The 19699-nt window shown below is 36.2% G+C and overlaps 1 protein-coding gene across 1 annotated transcript; it reads left to right on the top strand.

The window, feature by feature from the left end:
- Positions 1 to 236: 236 nt before the first annotated feature.
- IleRS-m (Isoleucyl-tRNA synthetase, mitochondrial) lies at positions 237 to 17515 on the top strand. The gene is made up of 12 exons (XM_068768864.1): positions 237 to 434; positions 1471 to 1593; positions 2092 to 2459; positions 3793 to 3906; positions 4256 to 4458; positions 6110 to 6276; positions 7775 to 8008; positions 8096 to 8262; positions 9932 to 10070; positions 11466 to 11620; positions 14772 to 14906; positions 15745 to 17515. The coding sequence occupies exons 1-12, from the start codon at positions 240 to 242 to the stop codon at positions 16604 to 16606; spliced, it is 2862 nt and encodes a 953-aa protein (XP_068624965.1). The 5' UTR covers positions 237 to 239; the 3' UTR covers positions 16607 to 17515.
- The last annotated feature ends 2184 nt before the right edge of the window (positions 17516 to 19699 follow it).

Genomic DNA, 19699 nt, shown 5'->3' with positions numbered 1-19699 from the left:
TATAGATGCTAGTGCAAGAACTTACAGTAATTAATTTTTTTTGTGAGACTGTAAAATATTATTCCTGAAAGTAGCTTTAATACACCTCTTATTTTTAATTTTCACTTTGTTCAAGTGAAACACTACCTTTCTTTTCTTACAATTCTTAGTTATATGGTTACCAGATGGTTTTACCTCATAAATGTCATACAAGAATTTGACATTAGTAAAATTTATCAATAAACAAATAACCTATAAAAATGATAATGATGAAAAGATTAATAAATTATCGGTTAAATTCAAGAAAATGTTTGACTAATTATTCGTGTATTAACTGCACAAGGACAAAGAGTTCATTAGAAGCGAAAACGAAAACGTATTCACACACAATTTTAACACCAAAAACAAATTTCCCTTCTCGCGCTAGTAATGCTATCAAAGAAGAAATTCAAAAGGTAATATTGCCTGTTTAAATATCTTTGATTGCACATAACTAAAAAAAAACGGTTTATGATGGTTCATATATTTTACAGCGAAAGTCCATTCATTCGGTTTTTTTTTATTTCAAATAAGTGAATTATTTTTATTATTAATTTAGGCTCAAGTGGGTGTTATTATTTACTTGGTAGGGCTTTTTCTACTTCTTCTTAATTTAATTTAAAAAAATCCTTCAATCCAACAATATTTTTCTGTATTTATCATTTAACATAACTAAAGAAAGTTGGAAATAAACCTTACTTAGCAGGGACAGTTGACGCGGTAGTACTAATGCCAAATAGAATTGGAATGATAAACTTCTTACATGAATAATGTGGGATATAACTAACATTAACCTGGGTAAACACTATACTGTTTGAAATACAAGAGTATTGTTTATGAGTGTGAAAGCTGTAAAGGGGTGAATGTATGACTTATATGCTGTTAATTAATGAATAGTTCACCCTATCCAAAAGCCAATGGTTGCAGAAATAATAAATAACACAATAATAATACAGCAAGAAAAGCTTTCACAAAATTTAGATTACTATATATTAAAACTAATAATTTGTTTTCCTTTCTGTCCCTGCAAACTGATGCTAGAAATTACTAACCTGGCATATTTTAATAGAATAAATAAATGAAACAACATATTTCAATATGATCACTTTACATAGGATGATTTGAAATAGATGTCAAAGCTTTAAAGATTTTTGCTGACTAGAGTTATACAATCACCCTTTGAAAATTTTTACATCTATATTTAAATATCCTGTATATTTGAGTAAACCTAACGGGAATGGATGCATTTATATGTGACGTTTTTATGTTACAGACATTATCTCTTGCTTGTATGTTGATTGTTATTGTATATCCTTCTTATTACCTTGGTGTAACACTTTACAGTGTTTAAACATTATTCATTATTGATATAAACATTTCACATAACTTTAGCCTTTAATAATTGTGGATATACTATTATTTTTTTAAGAAAATAATTTTATAATGCTACAGGTAGCGCAATTTTCTGATCTGTACAATTGGCAAAGAGAGAACTTGACTGGCACCGAGTTTGTTCTTCATGATGGTCCACCATATGCTAACGGAGATTTACATATGGGTCATGCGGTTAATAAGGTATTATTTTGCAATTATTTATACATTTATTTTAATGAAAGATAAACTGTAGATATTTATACAAAGCAATAGTTAAAGAACCAATTACAAGTGATAATGAATATTTTTTTAATGTGTATGTTAAACTGATATCCATTTTCAGTTTATTTTGTGTTCACATTTTTTTTACCCATTCCCTCTGATTTGTTTGAGGTAGGGACTTAAAAATGCAAGTGTAAATATTTTATTAAAGATAATAAAGTAGCAATAATTGTGATAATGTAGCAAACTGTGGTCTACAAAGGAAGATGAGGGAAGGAAGATGATGCATGGGAGACGATATATGTGAAGAAAAGATAGAGATTAGGACAGAAGGGAATTGTAATATAAGAGATTGAGGGATGAAAAGAGAAAGTGCAAAAGCGAGTTGTAACGTCCCTGCTTCACACTTGACAGGGAACAAAGGGTCCCCAATAATTAGTGCCAATAAAAAAATTAAAATACAGATTAACTTTACAGATAATAAAGGATATAAATAATAGAAGTCAAATATTACAAGGCAATAAGGTCCACTATGTTCCTGGTTGGGATTGTCATGGTTTACCGATAGAATTGAAAGCGCTGCAAAAGGCAAAGAAATCAAAGAATAATGAACTCTCCGGTCCAGTGAATACGAGACAGATTGCTAGAGCGTTTGCATTGGAAACTGTCGGTAATCAGAAAGCTGCTTTTAAAAGCTGGGGAATAATGGCCGATTGGGACAGGAACTGCTATTTGACATTAGAAAAAGGTTACGTACAGAATCAACTTAGACAGTTCTATAAGATGTATAAATCCGGATTGGTGTTTCGTGCATTGAAGCCTGTGTATTGGTCGCCGTCTTCAAAGTAAGTGTAGTCTCACCTATTCTCTGTTGATGTGATTGCTGTTAGCCCGAAGGCTTTTACAGCTTCGTCGGAGCTGAGCTCACGAAGCAGAAGGGTCCGTGTACTTAAAAGCTGGCAGGGCGTACCATTTGTGTGAAGACTTTCGTACGTAGCAAAGGTACTGTACCTGTGTAGAACTGTGTAATGATGTGTGCATGTGGCTTGAGATGGTAGGACCACAGGCGAGCCAAGGAGGGATCCGGATCCAACCACGGTTCGCCCACGCTGTTCGCGGTTAGGGAGCGGGTGACCGCTCTCTAAAAAGTTGTGTAGTGTCAACCATCTTTTATATTACCTATTGCTATCGCACACATCTTCCGTCGCTCTCAGACAAACGACGCTTGTGATTGGTCGTAAAGTACGGTCTGTGATTGGTTGTTTAAATAAAATTAGTTCTAGGATTAGTTAACGTAGCTTTTAAGTTTTATATAAATACAAGTTCTTGACAATTTTTTTTTTTAATTTATTAGCCTTAATTTTGAAGAATCTGTAAAAGAATGGTTAACAGCGTCCAGTACCAATCGAATATAGCCCAAACTTTATACAGTCTGTTCTCTTTACTCAGATTTTAGTTTTAACTCCAAGAAACAGTCAACATAAGTTATATCTTTTTATACAGGGTGTTCGGTTACAGATATAAAAGGTTTAAAGGTGTGAATGTATAGCTTATTTAGTGTAAATTATTTTACGGTGCACTCTAAATAAAATCAATGGTTTTATAAATAAATGGTATTGTAAGAATATAGTAAAAAAATATTTTTTATTATCTGTCTGCAGACTTTTTACAGCCAGAAGTAATTAGTCTGTCGTATTGTAATAGAAAAAATAATTTATGTAAAATATTGTTACGTACTGTGGGTTCTGACTCGAAATGAAACACCACGGGTTCACAAGGAGTCCTTTATTCACAAATCAGATGGTCGTAGAGCGACCGTACCGTCAACCCCCCGCCACGCCGGGAGGAGGAGGAGGGTTGGCGATCAGTGTGGTGTTACTGATCGCCAATCCCCCTGCCAGGCGTGGCGATCATGGTATATCACCCCATAGATATCTTTGGTGGAGACCTATTCCTTGCAGTGTGCTGAGACGAGGATACTTCTTCGCCTTTATTGCGAAAGTATTTTATTGTACCATTTCTGGTACAGCATATTTCAGGGTTTCCCAACCTTTTTTTGATGATTCATTTTGATGATTTCATTTTCGATTTACCCCCTGTTGGGAAAGACAGATATAGTGTGAATGTAATAGTCCTGTATATTAAATGTATATATATTAATTTTAGATAAATTTTCAGAACTGCTCTAGCCGAAGCGGAATTAGAATACGATGCGCAGTTTAAAAGCAAAGAAGTTTATGTCACTTTTAAAATAGAGGTTGCACCTGATGCTGTGAAGGATATTGTCTCTGGGTAAGTTGGTGTTATTTAATCACGAAGAGACCCAAAGCGCGAGGTCACCCAGAGAGCAATGGAGAGGGCTATGCTCGGAGTTACGCTGCGAGAACGAACGAACGAACGAATGAATGAATGAATGAGAAATGAGGAGATCCGTAGAAGAAGCTTTGATTAACGACGTAGCTAGAAAAATTGCACATTTCTCACGTAACCTAAGGCCATTAGGTACAAAAGTTTCTAGAGTGGCGACCACGAACCTAAAGAAATGGCAGTGCACATTGTTGCACGACTACCATTGCATGTGCGGAAGTGGCTAAATATTGGTCCTTTTCTTACTTGAATTATAATTTTCTCTTTTTTTTAGTAAACCTATTTCGGCAATAGTTTGGACAACCACACCGTGGACACTTGTAGCCAATCGAGCGATTTCTTATAGTCCTTCCATGAAGTACAATGTGGTCACATTGGGTAATAGACCTGAAGAATTCTTCTTAATAGCCAGTTCACAAGTGGAGTCTTTGGAGAAGATACTCGGAGTGGAGATGATAAGACTTATAGAATTTGAAGGTAAGTTATGTTTGAAGACGCGAAGGTCTTTAAGCGTTTTTTTTTATGAACCCCTCTATTGGGGGCCTCTCGTACCCCTATTTATGGTGGGATAGGGACTTTATTAGCATTTAATTTATTCACTCAATTATTCCATCTTCATTCTCTTCTCTTTCATTCTTCACATAATCTTTCATTCTGTTCTTTTATACCACTGGTCTTTAAGCATTGTGTGTTGCCTATGATGATATATATGAGACGTGGTATTTTATGATGGAGTATAAGAAGGTAGTAAACCAGAGAGCTACGGCGAAGTCTTTTCTAGAAGCTTCTTCGAACCAAGGTTGGCAAAGGAATTAAACCTGAAAGAACCGCTCGCCTTAAGTAGGCATATCTCTCGTGCAACTGAAGGTGCTGAAAGTTTCTTAACCCTTAATAGCCTAGTTTCAATTTTGATACCAATCTCTTAAACCGAATGTTCACATTACTATTAGTTTTTTTTATAGGTTGGCTGTACGTATTTTACTGTTGTATAATATTCTTTCCAACGAAATTAAAAAAAAAATCTATTTTTCCCTTCACCTAGACCCTCTAGCAAACACAGTAATATTAAAAAAAAAACACTTTCGTAAATCAGGCTACTAAGGGATAATTAGCGACCACCGGTAGGTAGAGGTAGCATGGGTAGGTTACCCCACTAGTGGGACGTATGACATAGTTATTGTCGCGGGAAGTCGAGATCATCGTGGTTGTCTTTGGAGAAGGTTTGATAAAAGCACCAAGTTATTTATCCACAATGACGTCATCAGAGTCTGGTAGTGGAAGATCGGTAATTGTGGTGATATTTGGGGGAGGTTTATGCCTTGCAGTAGGCATCTATTGATATGGTGATGAAAAAAGTACCAACTTACTTGTCAACAATGACGTCATCAGCTTCAGGTAGCGCAAGATCGGTAATTGTGTCGATATTAAGAGAAGGCAGTAAACGTCTATCAACTGACATGATGAGAGAGTAATGAACAAATTCGATGTGTATAAATTCGATTTTAGAAATAAAAAAAATACAACGTCATCACTACATACTAGATAAGATATATATAGAATACTATAAACAAAATATATCGAAAAAATAAGTTTCATATCATATAAAACACTAAGGAACTAAGCTAAACTATATTACGTCATCGTAAGCGGCGCATAACAGGGGAATTCCACGTCACGTACTCCGTCCACATACGTCGAGCCAATGAGAGCGCTAACAATTCCCGCCTTTTGATTGGCTGACGGTTTTTATTGGTTGAATTTTGTTTTTGTATTTTTAATAGTTTGTAGAAATATGGGTTAAGTTTGATATATATACATTACTTACTTAGTTTGTCGAGAGGTCCACGCTGTACCGATCCTCACATCTCAACCTCCATCCAGTATATAGTATAGTTCACGGAACCTTTCGTTCCGTGAACTCATTTCCGTTGAAACTGTAAAAGCCTTATGTCTTTTTTGGAAATGTCACAACAACACCTTGAAATAGTCCAGTACATCAATATGCACACTTCTACTTTGGACTCCGTATTGTCATTCTCCACCTACCAGCTCCAGGAAAAATCCCACAGTATATTTTAGATCACTACACCGTCATGTAAACATTAATGTTCAATTTATTCTTTACCAGGTACTGAGTTAAGTGGAACTAAATACAGATGTAATTTTACGTCTGAGATACTTCCGTTTCTCGAAGGTGATCACGTGACCGAGGGTAAAGGCACGGGTCTCGTTCACACTGCGCCGGCGCACGGTCCCGAGGACTTTTTGGTCGCATTGAAGAATAATATGACAGTGGTTGGTATTTTTTTAACAATATCTGTATTTATGTTTACACAGTTGTATCAGCTCTTAGGTATTCGCTTACCTCAAAGATATTTATGGCGGGTTGGTGGTCGCGATGTGGTATTTTGGTACGCAGAAAACGCTGCCGCCTGTTCTCTGTATTTTTGGAGCAGTGGCAGTCCTATGTAATAAATAAATGTGAATTATATAAGATTATATTCCGGAAATCGAAGTCGCGACCTAAGACCGCAAGTGTCAATTATTTTGTATATTTATTTCAAACTATAGATGCCCACTGCAAGGCATATAGCTCCACTAAAGATATATATGGGGGATGATATATCATAATCGCCAAGCTTGGTAAGGGTGTTGGCGATAAATGTGGTATTATGGTATGCATAGGACGCTGCTGCACATCTGGAAACATGTTTGTGAGTAGTGGTAATCCTATATAATTCATGCACAGTGTGAGTTATATAGGACTGTATCCCTGGAATCGAACTCGCGACCGAAGATCGCATATCTAAAGTATTTTGTAACTAGCCGTTTTAGATGGTGAAGAACTAAAATATAGGCATGATTTTTGTGATTATATTTTAAGTAGATATGAAACTATTTAATGGAATCAGGCGTTACCTTGCGGAAGTCCATCCTAAGTAAGAAAAGGACAAATATTTAGCCACTTCCGCACATGCAGTGGTAGTCGCGTGACCCGAGATGCCCCGTGGAGGGGTGAAACACGTGTTGAGTAATTTGGCGGTGGCGGTTGTGTGATTCGCATTGTTTAATGTATGAGCATTTATCAGCGGCCTGGCGGGCGATGCAATTTGTTGCACGACTACCACTGCATGTGCGTAAGTGGCTAAATATTGGTCCTTTTCTTACTAAGATATGGAACTGTTACTTGTACAGTACCCGGCGATAAGACAATCGGATAATTTCGGCTAGTTGAATTTTGAAGTGTATAAAGAGAGGAACTTTAAGCCTTAAAGTAGAAGGTAGCGTGCAACCTCTAACTCGCTTAATGAATAAGAGAAATAAAAATAGATATTGTGAGGAATGGAAGAAGGGAATATAAATAATAAAAGAAAGTGCTAAATTTAATATATTAAATAAAATACCAGTTTCCCAAATCAATAGGGGTACGGGAGACATTAAAAAAAAAACCTAGCTCGGAAGCCACATGCGGTTATTTAACGGAATATTTTTGGCTTATTTGTCTTCTGTATATCAGCTGATGGACTGCCATTGAAAAGCATAATCCACCCTTAAACTTCACCACCATGACCGATATTCGGCTGCCTGTATTCAGCGACTTCCCGAAATCTTCACTATATCCTAATTTCACCTAGTGGGGTCCCTGCCCATTCCGCGTATACCAGCTTAGGTCACCATTCGAGAACCTTTCAGCCCCTACGGCCATCGGTTGCACGAGCGATGTGCTCCGTCTGCCGCAACTCCAGACAAGCAACTCTTCAAAATACAACCTAACTATTTGATGTCCTTACAGGAGTGTAACGTGGATGAATCAGGCCAGTATAAAAACTTGGGAACCAAATTTGACGGGCTATTCGTACTCGGTGATGGTCAGAACGCGGTGATAGAACATTTGGGTGATTCAATCATACATCAGGGTACATACGTTCACTCTTATCCACTGGACTGGAGGACGAAGAAGCCGGTCATCATCAGAGCTAGCCAACAGTGGTTCATCGATACAGCTGCGCTGAAGGAGAAGGCATTGGTGTGTAACGGTTTTATTATGAACAGTGTAATTTCTAGGGCATACATTTGTGCAAGGAGGTGGTGGTAATTTGTATTTTTTTATCAGGCAGCTCTTGATAAAGTGGAGCTTTTACCTCCATCCAGTGCAGACCAGTCCAGGCAAGGGTTCAGGGCGCAGTTGGAGAAACGTCCCTACTGGTGTATATCAAGACAAAGAGCTTGGGGCGTACCGATTCCTGTTCTATATAGAGGTGATGACGTCATCGTTGATAAGTAAGTTGGTTATTTCATCATCAAGTCTGACGCCTACTTCAAGGTTCAGGTCTTCCTCCATTTTTGCAGTGATGACCACGGGTAACTACTTCTCGTGATTTATGGGCGACCTATCTATCTGCTGGTGGTCGATACTTGCATATTACGTGAAATATATTAACTCTCTGTTTTCTCTTGTTTTTGATTATATAATTACACCCATCCCCCGATTTACACGGTACTCGTTTTACACGTTTTCGCTTTTACACGGTTTTCCAAAAAAGTTTTTTTTTGTTTTAATAACCGATTTTATTACCATCTCTCATAATGTAAATATTTCTGCTTCAAACATCGAATCGGCACAAATTACTTCGAGTGATGAAAGTGAATTCGTACCTTCGATTCCGAAAAAAAGAATGAGAGTAATTTACTTTTTGTTCTTCTGTTTAATGTATATTGTAATTAAATTAAAAAAAAAAAAACAGTTTTTCCGTAATATATTAAATATTTTAACCTATCAATGCATTCAATTTTTATTTATGTGTACACATAAAATTATTGAAAAAAATCACAATCACTGTTAAATAGCAAAATTATGCGTTTTTTGCGAGTTTTTCGATTTACACGGTTTTGAGTTGAAAATTTTTGATTTTCGATTTACACGTTTTTCTCAGAAACGTATCTACCGTGTAAATCGGTGGATAGGTGCATATACATTGTCATTTATTCCGCATATGATCATCTGAAGCAGGGTTGAGAAACACGCGGCCAGACATGTTTAAGCGGCCCGCCAAGTATTTATAATTGTATTTATTTTATCGACTTTCTCTCATTGTTATAAAATTTATTGTAATAAAATGGTGGTATATGCTAATAATCAGATTAAAACTGATGCACGTATAGAAATCTGCGTACGTATTATATATACGCTTATATCGAAGAAACGTTGCCAAATTTCTCAAGTATATTCGTTTTTCCGTTCTTATATTGTTTATTTTTATTTTGCATTAAAATTCGTATATTTTAATATTATGTTTGTAAATTATTAATAAATGTTACATCATGTGTGGATCGCCAAAAAATTAAAACTGGCCCGTTGATTAAAAATGTTGCATACCCCTGATTTAAAGTTATCACTTGTGTCTTGAGATGAATGATAGAAGAGCTCAAATGAAAATAGCATCAGATTGAACACCCCCTATAAGGCATACCTTAACTTGAAGTTACAAGGGCTCCAAACGTATCTTGATCTGGAAAGCTTAGACTTTTCTGGTCTACCTATCTCGTCATTCCTGTTACGACCAACTGTGCGCTTGTCAATAAGGCCAGAAATGAGATCAGATTAAAATCCGTTGGCTTATATCGGTTTATTTCTCTGGTGTTCCATACCTGATTCTGGTAGACAAATTTTAGACGCTGAGTTTGGGAAGGTGGTTCGAACTGAGGAAGCTACGTTTCATTGCCTTAAATCATCACTGATAACACACATTAGTAATATATGATGAGAAGACTATAGTTTTTTTATGAATATCTATCTAAATAGACCTTCCAATATTTGGCCAGCGGGCAGAGAAACACTGGTCATCTTGACGAATTTCGGCGAAGGCCTATACCTTGCAGGCGTCTGTGGACCCAAAAGAAGTAGAAGAAACATGAGTTAGTTGTAATTTAAAATTTCGATTTGTTACAGTGACGTGATAGAGAAACTTTGTACAATGATAGATAACAATGATACAGACATCTGGTGGACATGCGAAATCAAAGACCTGATAAATGATGACCTGATAAAGAAGTATAATCTGGACCCTGAGGATGTCAGCAAAGGAAATGTGAGTTTTAAACCATATTTAAGATAGTAAGATATAATATTATAGTATCAACGGCTTTGCTAAAGTGAAAGTTTTTTCCGGACATGATTACAGTCTACTGCTTCACCAGGTTGAGTTCAAGTTTATGGTGCACATTTTAACAGGACACGAGTGATTGTTCAAGGATTTTCATAGGATTAAGATTAAGGATCACCTCGTGCATCTGTGACCCAGGTGTCGATCAGACTGTGGTGCACATAATACGGCTGTCTCGTGTTTGGCGTGGAACGAACAGATTGACAGTTTGGATTGCAGCAAAGGATTAAAGAAGGAAACGTTGTCTCGCTAGTGAACAATTAGAAGATTTGCTTGATCTTTCTAGATTTTAGATACAAGGTCATAGGAGAAATCAGCAGAAGGAATAAATGAATAAGAAACAGAAAGTGTTCCGTAATGTCAATTTGTGTGTGTGTCATAAAATTATAAGTAGTAAGCTACCACTGGGTCGGATAAAGTTAACAAACCAACCACGTTTCAATTAAAAACTATTGAATGCTACAATAAGAATTATTTAATAATATACATTTAATATTAGATTTAAAACTAATAAACAGATGGTTTAAGATATATCTTGTGGTATTAAATATATGTGCGTACAGTCCGACCCCTGAAGAATTTACCAAAAATTACTCACCATGCCACAGCATCCGTTTTTAGAGAGCGGCCACCCGCTCTCTAACGAACAGAGTGGGCGCACCGTGGTTGGATCCGGATCCCTCCTCGGCTCGCCTGTGGTCCACGCTGTCGTTCCAAGCCGCATGCACACATCAGGAACATATTCATTACACAGCTCTACACGTGTAGAGTCCTTTTGCTACGTACGAACGTCACTGTGAAACTGGTACGCGCCCTACCAGCTTTATTTTTAGTTTTTAAGTTCATGCACCTTTCCGCTCCGTGAAAGCTGCGATGAAGTTATAAAAGCCTTCAGACTATCACCAACAACAACAGGGAATAAGTGGTGAACAATTAAACGAGTGTTTTTTTTTTTTAATTTATTGTATTTATCATGTTTGTCAATATTTTAAAAGTGTAATAATATTGCTAAATAAAAAAGCCGCCATATGTGGGGATTCCCGCGGACGTTGTCACCACGCTCCACCGTTTGCTCGTCTCGCCCACTCGTCTCGCTCACTCGCACGACGTGCACTATACGCGCTCTTGCTTGCACGTACGCCCGCCGGCCATTGCAGTTCTCGAGAGTCGGATTGGAGCCATGGTTCGATGCGCAACCGCTCGTAGGCGCATTATTCATTTTCCGCGCGCAAATTATGTTAATTATTCAATAAACGTTTTTTTCCACATCACAAAAGTATTTAAATCTTGGTTTATGATATATGTTATTGAATACATCAGGATATAATGGATATATGGTTGGACTCGGGCCTTTCGTGGCAGACTCTTGGTGGGAAACGCGCGCGTCTCTACTCTGAGGGCGTGGATCAGCTGACGGGATGGTTCCAGGCATCTCTTTTGACCTCCTTGGCACTAACTGGAGAGGCACCATACGAGTGAGTGTTTTTTCAAATAGCCTTTTATTTTAGTTTAAGATTCCTTGTATGTTTCTAATTCATACACACCATGTTACACTTTCTATACTTCCCCCTGGAAATATTACTTCATTAAAAACTAGGCCCCCTCCTTTAAAAATTATATAATTATCATTATCATCATCCGATATACTCCAACTGTGTCCATGGCCGTGGACCAGACTGTGTTGCATCTGATTACCTGCTGCCCAAGGTATGGCAGATTGAAGTATGACTGCGAAATGACAATGAGCGTTGACATACAGAGGAACACCATCTCTTCTATCATAGACGACGCCCAGAGCCGTCACGTATTTCTTGAATTTGCGACATAAATAATCAAAAGTGCCATAAAAGAAAATAAGAGCAGTCAATGACAAAATTTAAATGTAAATAGACCATAGATATTACGTGACGAAAGCAGTATAAGCCACTGTAAAATAAATAGAGTAAGTAGAAAGTAAGAAAACTAGTAATAATTTAAATTGCATTGTAAACGTAAGGAAAATATAAATAGGAATTAACATAAATATAGAAATAAGCAATATCATATAAGCATAGACTAAGCAAAATACATTGTTAATAGCATAAGAGATAACTAGTGTGGAAATGTATAACTTTAAGATATTTAATTGTAACGGAGCCGACGGTGGGGGGTTTTAGTCAGTAAGAGTCTGACACTGCCTGGGCCATCCATTCCCAGGCGTCCATTTGAGGACCCCCCCCCCGTCTAGAAATTGTAATTTAGAGATATATGCTCTGACTATGTTAGAGGAAAACTTTGTAATATTAAATATAAAAAAAAACTGTGTCCTTGGGCCTCAGTCTACATCCAGCGACTTCCAGTGTCCTAAACTATGCCCTCAGTTCACAAAGTGAGAGACGTCGCATCTGCTACCTCGTGGTGGACACTCGTGAAGTTTCCTGTCCTACTCTCATATATTTAACTGAACTCTTCATCACCCTGAGGAAAGCAGAGGATAGGATGGTATGGAAAGAGCTTATCTTGATATACAAGACTGATACGACTTCCAGGATTGAATAGACGATCAGGTAGAAGATTGGTTCATATCCAAATCTTCGTAACCAAAAGCTTTAGACTGGTCTGATCGATTCAAATCAATAATTGGAATCTCTGTTACTAGTGCCTTAATGAAAGCAGAGGATAACATAGTATAGAAAGAGCTTCCCATTGATTCCGCTTTGAGACAGATGACTTTTAGAAAAAATATTGTTAATAAAACACTCTAAATTTGTATATATTCATATTATTATCAACATAAGTTAAGTAAAGTAATAATTTATATACGCTTTCCCAATCTATAACAGATCTGATCGATTCAAATCAATAATTGGAATCTCTGTTACTAGCGCCTTGAAGAAAGCAGATGATAGGATGGTATGGAAAGAGCTTATCTTGCTATACAATACTGATACGACCTTCAGAACTGAATAGACAGCCAGGTAGAATACTGGTTCATATCCAAATCTTCGTAACCAAAAGCTTTAGACTGGTCTGATCGATTCAAATAAATAATTGTAATCTCTGTTACTAGCGCCTTGAAGAAAACAGAGGATAAGACAGTATAGAAAGAGCTTCTCATTGATTCCGCTTTGAGACAGATGACTTTCAGAAAAAATATTGTTGATAAAACACTCTAGCTTTGTATATATTCATATTATTATCAACATAAGTAATCATTTATATACGCTTTCCCAATCTTTAACAGATCTGATCGATTCAAATCAATAATTGGAATCTCTGTTACTAGCGCCTTGAAGAAAACAGAGGATAAGATAGTATAGAAAGAGCTTCTCATTGATTCCGCTTTGAGACAGATGACTTTCAGAAAAAATATTGTTGATAAAACACTCTAGCTTTGTATATATTCATATTATTATCAACATAAGTAATCATTTATATACGCTTTCCCAATCTTTAACAGATCTGATCGATTCAAATCAATAATTGGAATCTCTGTTACTAGCGCCTTGAAGAAAACAGAGGATAAGACAGTATAGAAAGAGCTTCTCATTGATTCCGCTTTGAGACAGATGACTTTCAGAAAAAATATTGTTGATAAAACACTCTAGCTTTGTATATATTCATATTATTATCAACATAAGTAATCATTTATATACGCTTTCCCAATCTTTAACAGATCTGATCGATTCAAATCAATAATTGGAATCTCTGTTACTAGTGCCTTGAAGAAAGCAGAGGGTAACATAGTATAGAAAGAGCTTCTCATTGATTCCGCTTTGAGACAGATGACTTTCAGAAAAAATATTGTTGATAAAACACTCTAGCTTTGTATATATTCATATTATTATCAACATAAGTAATCATTTATATACGCTTTCCTAATCTATACAAGATCCCAATTTGATTAAAACTAGAAACAGATTGAACTTCACTATAAAGTATCCTTTAATTTAAAGTTATGACGGATCCAAACGCACTCTGTTTTGAGAAGAGTCCACTAGAAAGCGGTGTTTCTCGTGGTCACTTTTTAAATATCCTTATACTGTAGTCAAAGTAATTCATTTCCAAGGTTTATTCACTAATAAATTCTTTAACATTATTATAGAATATTATTAACAACTATTTTTAGCAAACTTTCAAATTTACCCTATAGTTTATATTAATAAATTTAAAATAATCTTAATTAAAAATTAATTTGTTCAAGTCGGCATTTACGTGGTGTTTTGATTTTACATTTCAGCTAACAATGTTTAATATATACATTATAATAATCAAGTTCCACAAATTTTAATCAACTGAAACTTCATGAATGTTGTAATAAGATTTATTTAATAATATACTTTTAATTCTACAATTAAAAACCTAAGAAACGGGATGTCTAATATATCTCGTGGAACTTTATACGTACAATCAGACCCATGAAATATTTATACGTAAATATAGTTATATGTAATTTCATGAGTGATTTAACGGTGGCAGTTTTGTAATTTGCATTGTTTGCCGCATGCGCATTTATCAGCGGACTGGTGGGCGGTGCACTTTGTTGCATGACTACCACTGCATGTGCGGAAGTGGCTAAATATTGGTCCTTTTCTTACTATGTAATTTCATAGCGGATCAATTAAATTCTCCTTGTGCTTTTTACAGGTCAATATTCGTTCACGGGTTCGTTGTGGATGACAAGAAACGAAAGATGTCCAAGTCAATTGGTAATGTAGTCGATCCAATCACCATCATCAACGGAGACAAGAAGCATAGGGGCTATGGTGTGGACACCTTGAGGTAGGTTCCTCTTCTTGAGGTAGACGATGGATCGATGTGGTCTCTAACCTTCGTGATAGCACCACGAGGTTTTCTGGGGAAGCGTGATCCACGCATAAATCGGGATGGGCTATCTAATAGAGCACAGTAGCTGGAAAGATTGCTTGGCGCTCCCTGACCGGGAGATATCGGGGTCCCTGCATAGCGCAGAGGGCGATCACCAGCGGGGGGGGGGGGGTTCAGTGGATAGGAATCCCACATAACTCTGTTCTTCCCACAGAGGCTTTGTATCAGGAGTACCCGGAAAATTTCCCTCCCGTAATCACAAAAAAAGGTTCGTCTTCTCCTATGAGGACATCGAAAACGCTACTGGTTTCAGCAACTCGAGGCGGTGGAAGCTGCATGGATAGCGTTGGTCTTTTGGATTCTGCTTTATGGCATAGTAGAAGAGGCGATAGCAGCGTCTTTTCAACCCAATAGTTCAGGTTTCTTAGAATAACACCCAAGTGTAACTTGTCGGTTTCGTAAGCATCAAGGTCAGGAGTTATCATATTTCTGGTACACAGTTCGCGTGGAAGGAGCTCTAGGACACTACTGCATCTAGCGACTTCCTGTAAATATATTGTCGGTGCATCTAGTGGGGATGAAGAATTTCAAGTGGCGTTGCTCATCGTTCGTGCAATCGACGGTCGTTGGGGCTGAGAGTTTCTTAAGTGGCTACCAAGAGCTGGTGGACGCACTTACCCCCCACTAGGTATACCGAAGAGGCTCAGGCTTTGTAGTGCGCGTCTATCAGCTGATATGATGATAATAATTTTAATATGATAATAATATCTTTAAATATTTTTTTCCCTAAAAGGTGGTGGGTGGCCAGTCACGCGACCCAACATTCCCAAATCGTAATAAGCAAAACGCTTCTCGAAGATTGCCAGAGTGAAGTCATAAGAATACGCGCCATTTTGAAATACCTTTTAGGCGTCATCAACGACGTGGACAAAGGAAATTTTGTCGTTCAGCCTAAATTAAATTATTTCGATCAGTTCATCGTTCACGAGTCGTATAATTTTCTACAACAGATAATAAATAGTTATAATAATTATAGGTACAATCACGTAGCAAAGTCTGTGTTATATTTTATAAGTAATCAAGTGTCTAGTGTATATTGTCATTGCGTTAAGGATAGACTTTATTGTTCATTTAAAGATTCGAATGAAAGACTGTCGGCTCAGTTATCGATTCATACGATTCTAATCACTATTTTGAAAGCAATAGCGCCTGTTCTGCCACATTTGGTTGAAGAGGCATGGCAACACCATCCGTTGTACGAAAAACCGTTTTATTTCACGAAACAAATACCGATGTTGCCATTTGAAAGTATAGATACATCATTAATGGCGACAATTTTGGAAATTAAAAGAGATGTTTGTGTTATTAATAGAAATGAGAATTCTAGAAAGTTCGATTTGAATTTGAAATTAGATTCGGATTTATTTTTAAAATTAAATTCTTTGAACGAATCTGATGGTATTGTTGATAGTGTACTGAGTGAAATTCTAGAAGTTTCGTCTGTCTGTTTGGAAGATGTCGGCGTTGGCGGGAAACGTTGGCAAATTGAATTGTTACAGAGTAAAAATGGTCAGTGTTTACGTTGTAGAAAATATAATGTGACAGATGACAGTGATAAATGTTTGCGCTGCGAAAGGGTGGTTAATATGATATAGTTAAATATTACATATTTAACTGCGTTTATTTTAACTGTAGATTATTCACCTTTCATTTGCAAAGACTTCGCAAATATAAAACTTATTGAAAAATTTCTTTGTTTTTATCATTTGTATCTGGCTGGTTTTGATGACATTAATGACGGTGTAGAATTAAAAAAAGAAAACTATTCAGTGAATATCCTTTCAGACAGGATGAGATAGCAAAAAATCGTAGTTCAATATATTTGAATGTAAAGGATTTTTTCTTCCAGGACTTATTTTTTTAAAATATATATTGAATTGTTTATAAAAGCTAAGTAAATCTGTTTATGATATGTTTTCAATTCATATCTGACATGTTATGTCCTATAGCTATCCTACAAAAGTATCGCTAAGAAATTATGGAAGCGGCTTCATTACGTTACTTAAAAGTCGTTGAAATCACTCACAGGTAATGCAAGTGTAGACAGCCTCACTTGATATTAATGGATTTTTCTGTACAGATGCACACTCCATATTAAGCTAACACATTAAATTAAAATATCTTTAGTAGGCTTTTACATGTACTTCATTATCGTAGAAATATTTTAAGTAAGCCGCCACCGTCTTGGAATGATGTTATGCTAAGAGCCGGCCAGAAATATAACATTTGTTATATACACCAGTGCTCTGCAACCTTTTATAAAAGCACTAAAATATTCGCCAGAATTTTGCCGGCACATCGGAAGGTAAATCGAGAGACGAGTCAACGTAAAGAACGAAAAAAAACGTGCCGCTGTTTCTCAAATACAAAATATGTACAATGAAAAATATTAAAAATTCAGTTTATTCATTTTTAACGCGGCACATTTGTATCAGAGGTACGGCACACCGTTGAGGAGCAGTGATATACATAATATCAACTAATGAAATTTAAGTAAAAATGTTTTTAAATATTCTGTATGTTATTATAACAGTGAATATTAAACTATCTATATCAATATACTGTATGTAAAAGTTAATAAATGATTTATTTAACTGAATTGTATTTTTTATTTAATTTTTTTTCTTATATGCATATAAACTTGGTTGCGTTAACAGAGGTATGTAACATACTATATATATATATATATATATATATATATATCTAATATATAAAATTCTCGTGTCACGGTGTTCAAACTTGAACTCCTCCGAAACGGCTTGACCGATTTTTACCAAATTTTACATGCGTATTCAGTAGGTCTGAGAATCGGCTACTATCTATTTTCCATACCCCTAAGTGATAAGGGTGGTCCACCCCTAAATTTTATTTTTAATTTTTTAGACGAAAATAACAAAATACAACGAACTGTCATATAAATATGACAGATTCCAAATTAAAAGGTAACGTTGTTTGTTTTACTTATAACAGTATTTATGGCCAGTAATAAAATAAGTCAAGAACAATCGATTAAATTTAGTATGATTATTTAATTAAAGTATTTTCTTTTTTCGAATATTTTCAAAATTAATACAGAGTACGAGTCAATCTATGTAAAATATAATATATATATACACATACATACACACATACATACACACATATATATATAACGATCCGTAACAAATAGTGGCAACCTTCTGCCAATTGTCTGCGTTCAGTAAGAGTGAAAAAAAAGATAATGCAAAAGAAAACATTAGCGATACAAATTGAACGTGAACCAATGGTGTAAACTAAACACTACTACTACTACTACTACTACTCCGCTAGCTCAGTGACCCAAAGTGGGCCTTGGCCTCCGAAGCGAGAGACTTCCACTTTCCTCTATCTTGCGCCATCGTCTGCCATTGGCTGACATTCAATTCGCGCAAGTCTGCCTCAACGCGATCGATCCAGCGATACCTGGGTCTACCCGCTGGTCTTCGGCCCCTCGGTTTTTCCAGGTACGCTACCTTCACGCTCCGATCCGATCCCATTCGCTCCAAGTGACCAAGCCAGCGGATTCGTTGAGACAAACTAAACACACCCTGTATAATAGGGCTCCAGTGACGCAAGCGTTGAATGATGAGGATACGTAATTAATGAAGTGAGACAAGCCGGTTGGAAGTCATGGTTAAGACGTCAGGATTAGCGCGGCTCAGTAAAACTGTTTGTGTGTAAAACGCGGCTTAAGGTGCGTTTTCATTAATTCATATAAATTATGAATATTGCCGAATAAATTTTTAAATATATATATGATCTTAGATGCAGTGAAAGAGTACCTTATACTAATAATACGAACGTTGTGTGAAGTACAGTACCCGGCGATGAATTGCACATCGACCTTTTGAAAAGAGAATACAGGGTAATTGGATATACACCAAAACCTCTCTTTGCGTCGTGGTTACGTTCTAAAAAAATACGACGTAATTTGAAACGCCGCAAAGTGAATTAAGGTTCTCTATAGCAAACCATGTAAAGATCGAAGATAGGTTCCAGGGTTTCGAAAATACAACTTTTTAAAAAGAAAATTGAGCAAAGTAAACATTGAAAAAACAAAAATAATATAACTCTGCTAATAAATAAATTGGAAAAATATACATACCTTTTTTGTAACCAGAAACAACACGTTAAAATTTATATAAATTTATTATTCTCTTTTAATAAAAGCACAACACACTACGTAATTGAAACTGAACTCCAAAATTAGAAAAACAAAGTAAAAAAAAAACTGTGTTAAAATTGCGTTGATATTTAGTTAGAAAGGGAATCCCCGAGTTTTGTGGCATGGCGCAATTAGAAACAAAAGTGTTGCCATCTTTTGAAAAAAAAAATGAAGACACGAATCCAAAACAACGCAACCTCGAAAACCTAACGACGCACAGTGAAAATTAGTACTAATTAAGCAGCGACGCAACTTCGAAAAAAAAAAAAAACGCAAAACGAAACGAAGCAAAGCGAGGTATTGGTGTAGATGTAAGAGCTTTAAACCTTTTTGCTGAAACATGAGGTATATATACCTTATATCATTATCATCCTGTATTTATAATCTTTTCATATACACAATCTGCTATGCACTTAAAGTGCGGTACAACTGTTTAGTCAACAACTACATAAAAAGTTAAATCAGTTAATCAGTAGTGGAAGTCCCCTTTAACCCGGTTTAATCC

Source organism: Battus philenor, unplaced genomic scaffold (genome assembly GCF_028537555.1).
Source record: "Battus philenor isolate CCGP_79_NKW_IND1 unplaced genomic scaffold, ilBatPhil1.0.hap1 SCAF_27, whole genome shotgun sequence".
Taxonomy (NCBI): Eukaryota; Metazoa; Arthropoda; class Insecta; order Lepidoptera; family Papilionidae; genus Battus; species Battus philenor.
Note: the sequence above shows the minus strand (reverse complement) of the source record. Positions and strands in the feature narration are given on the sequence as shown.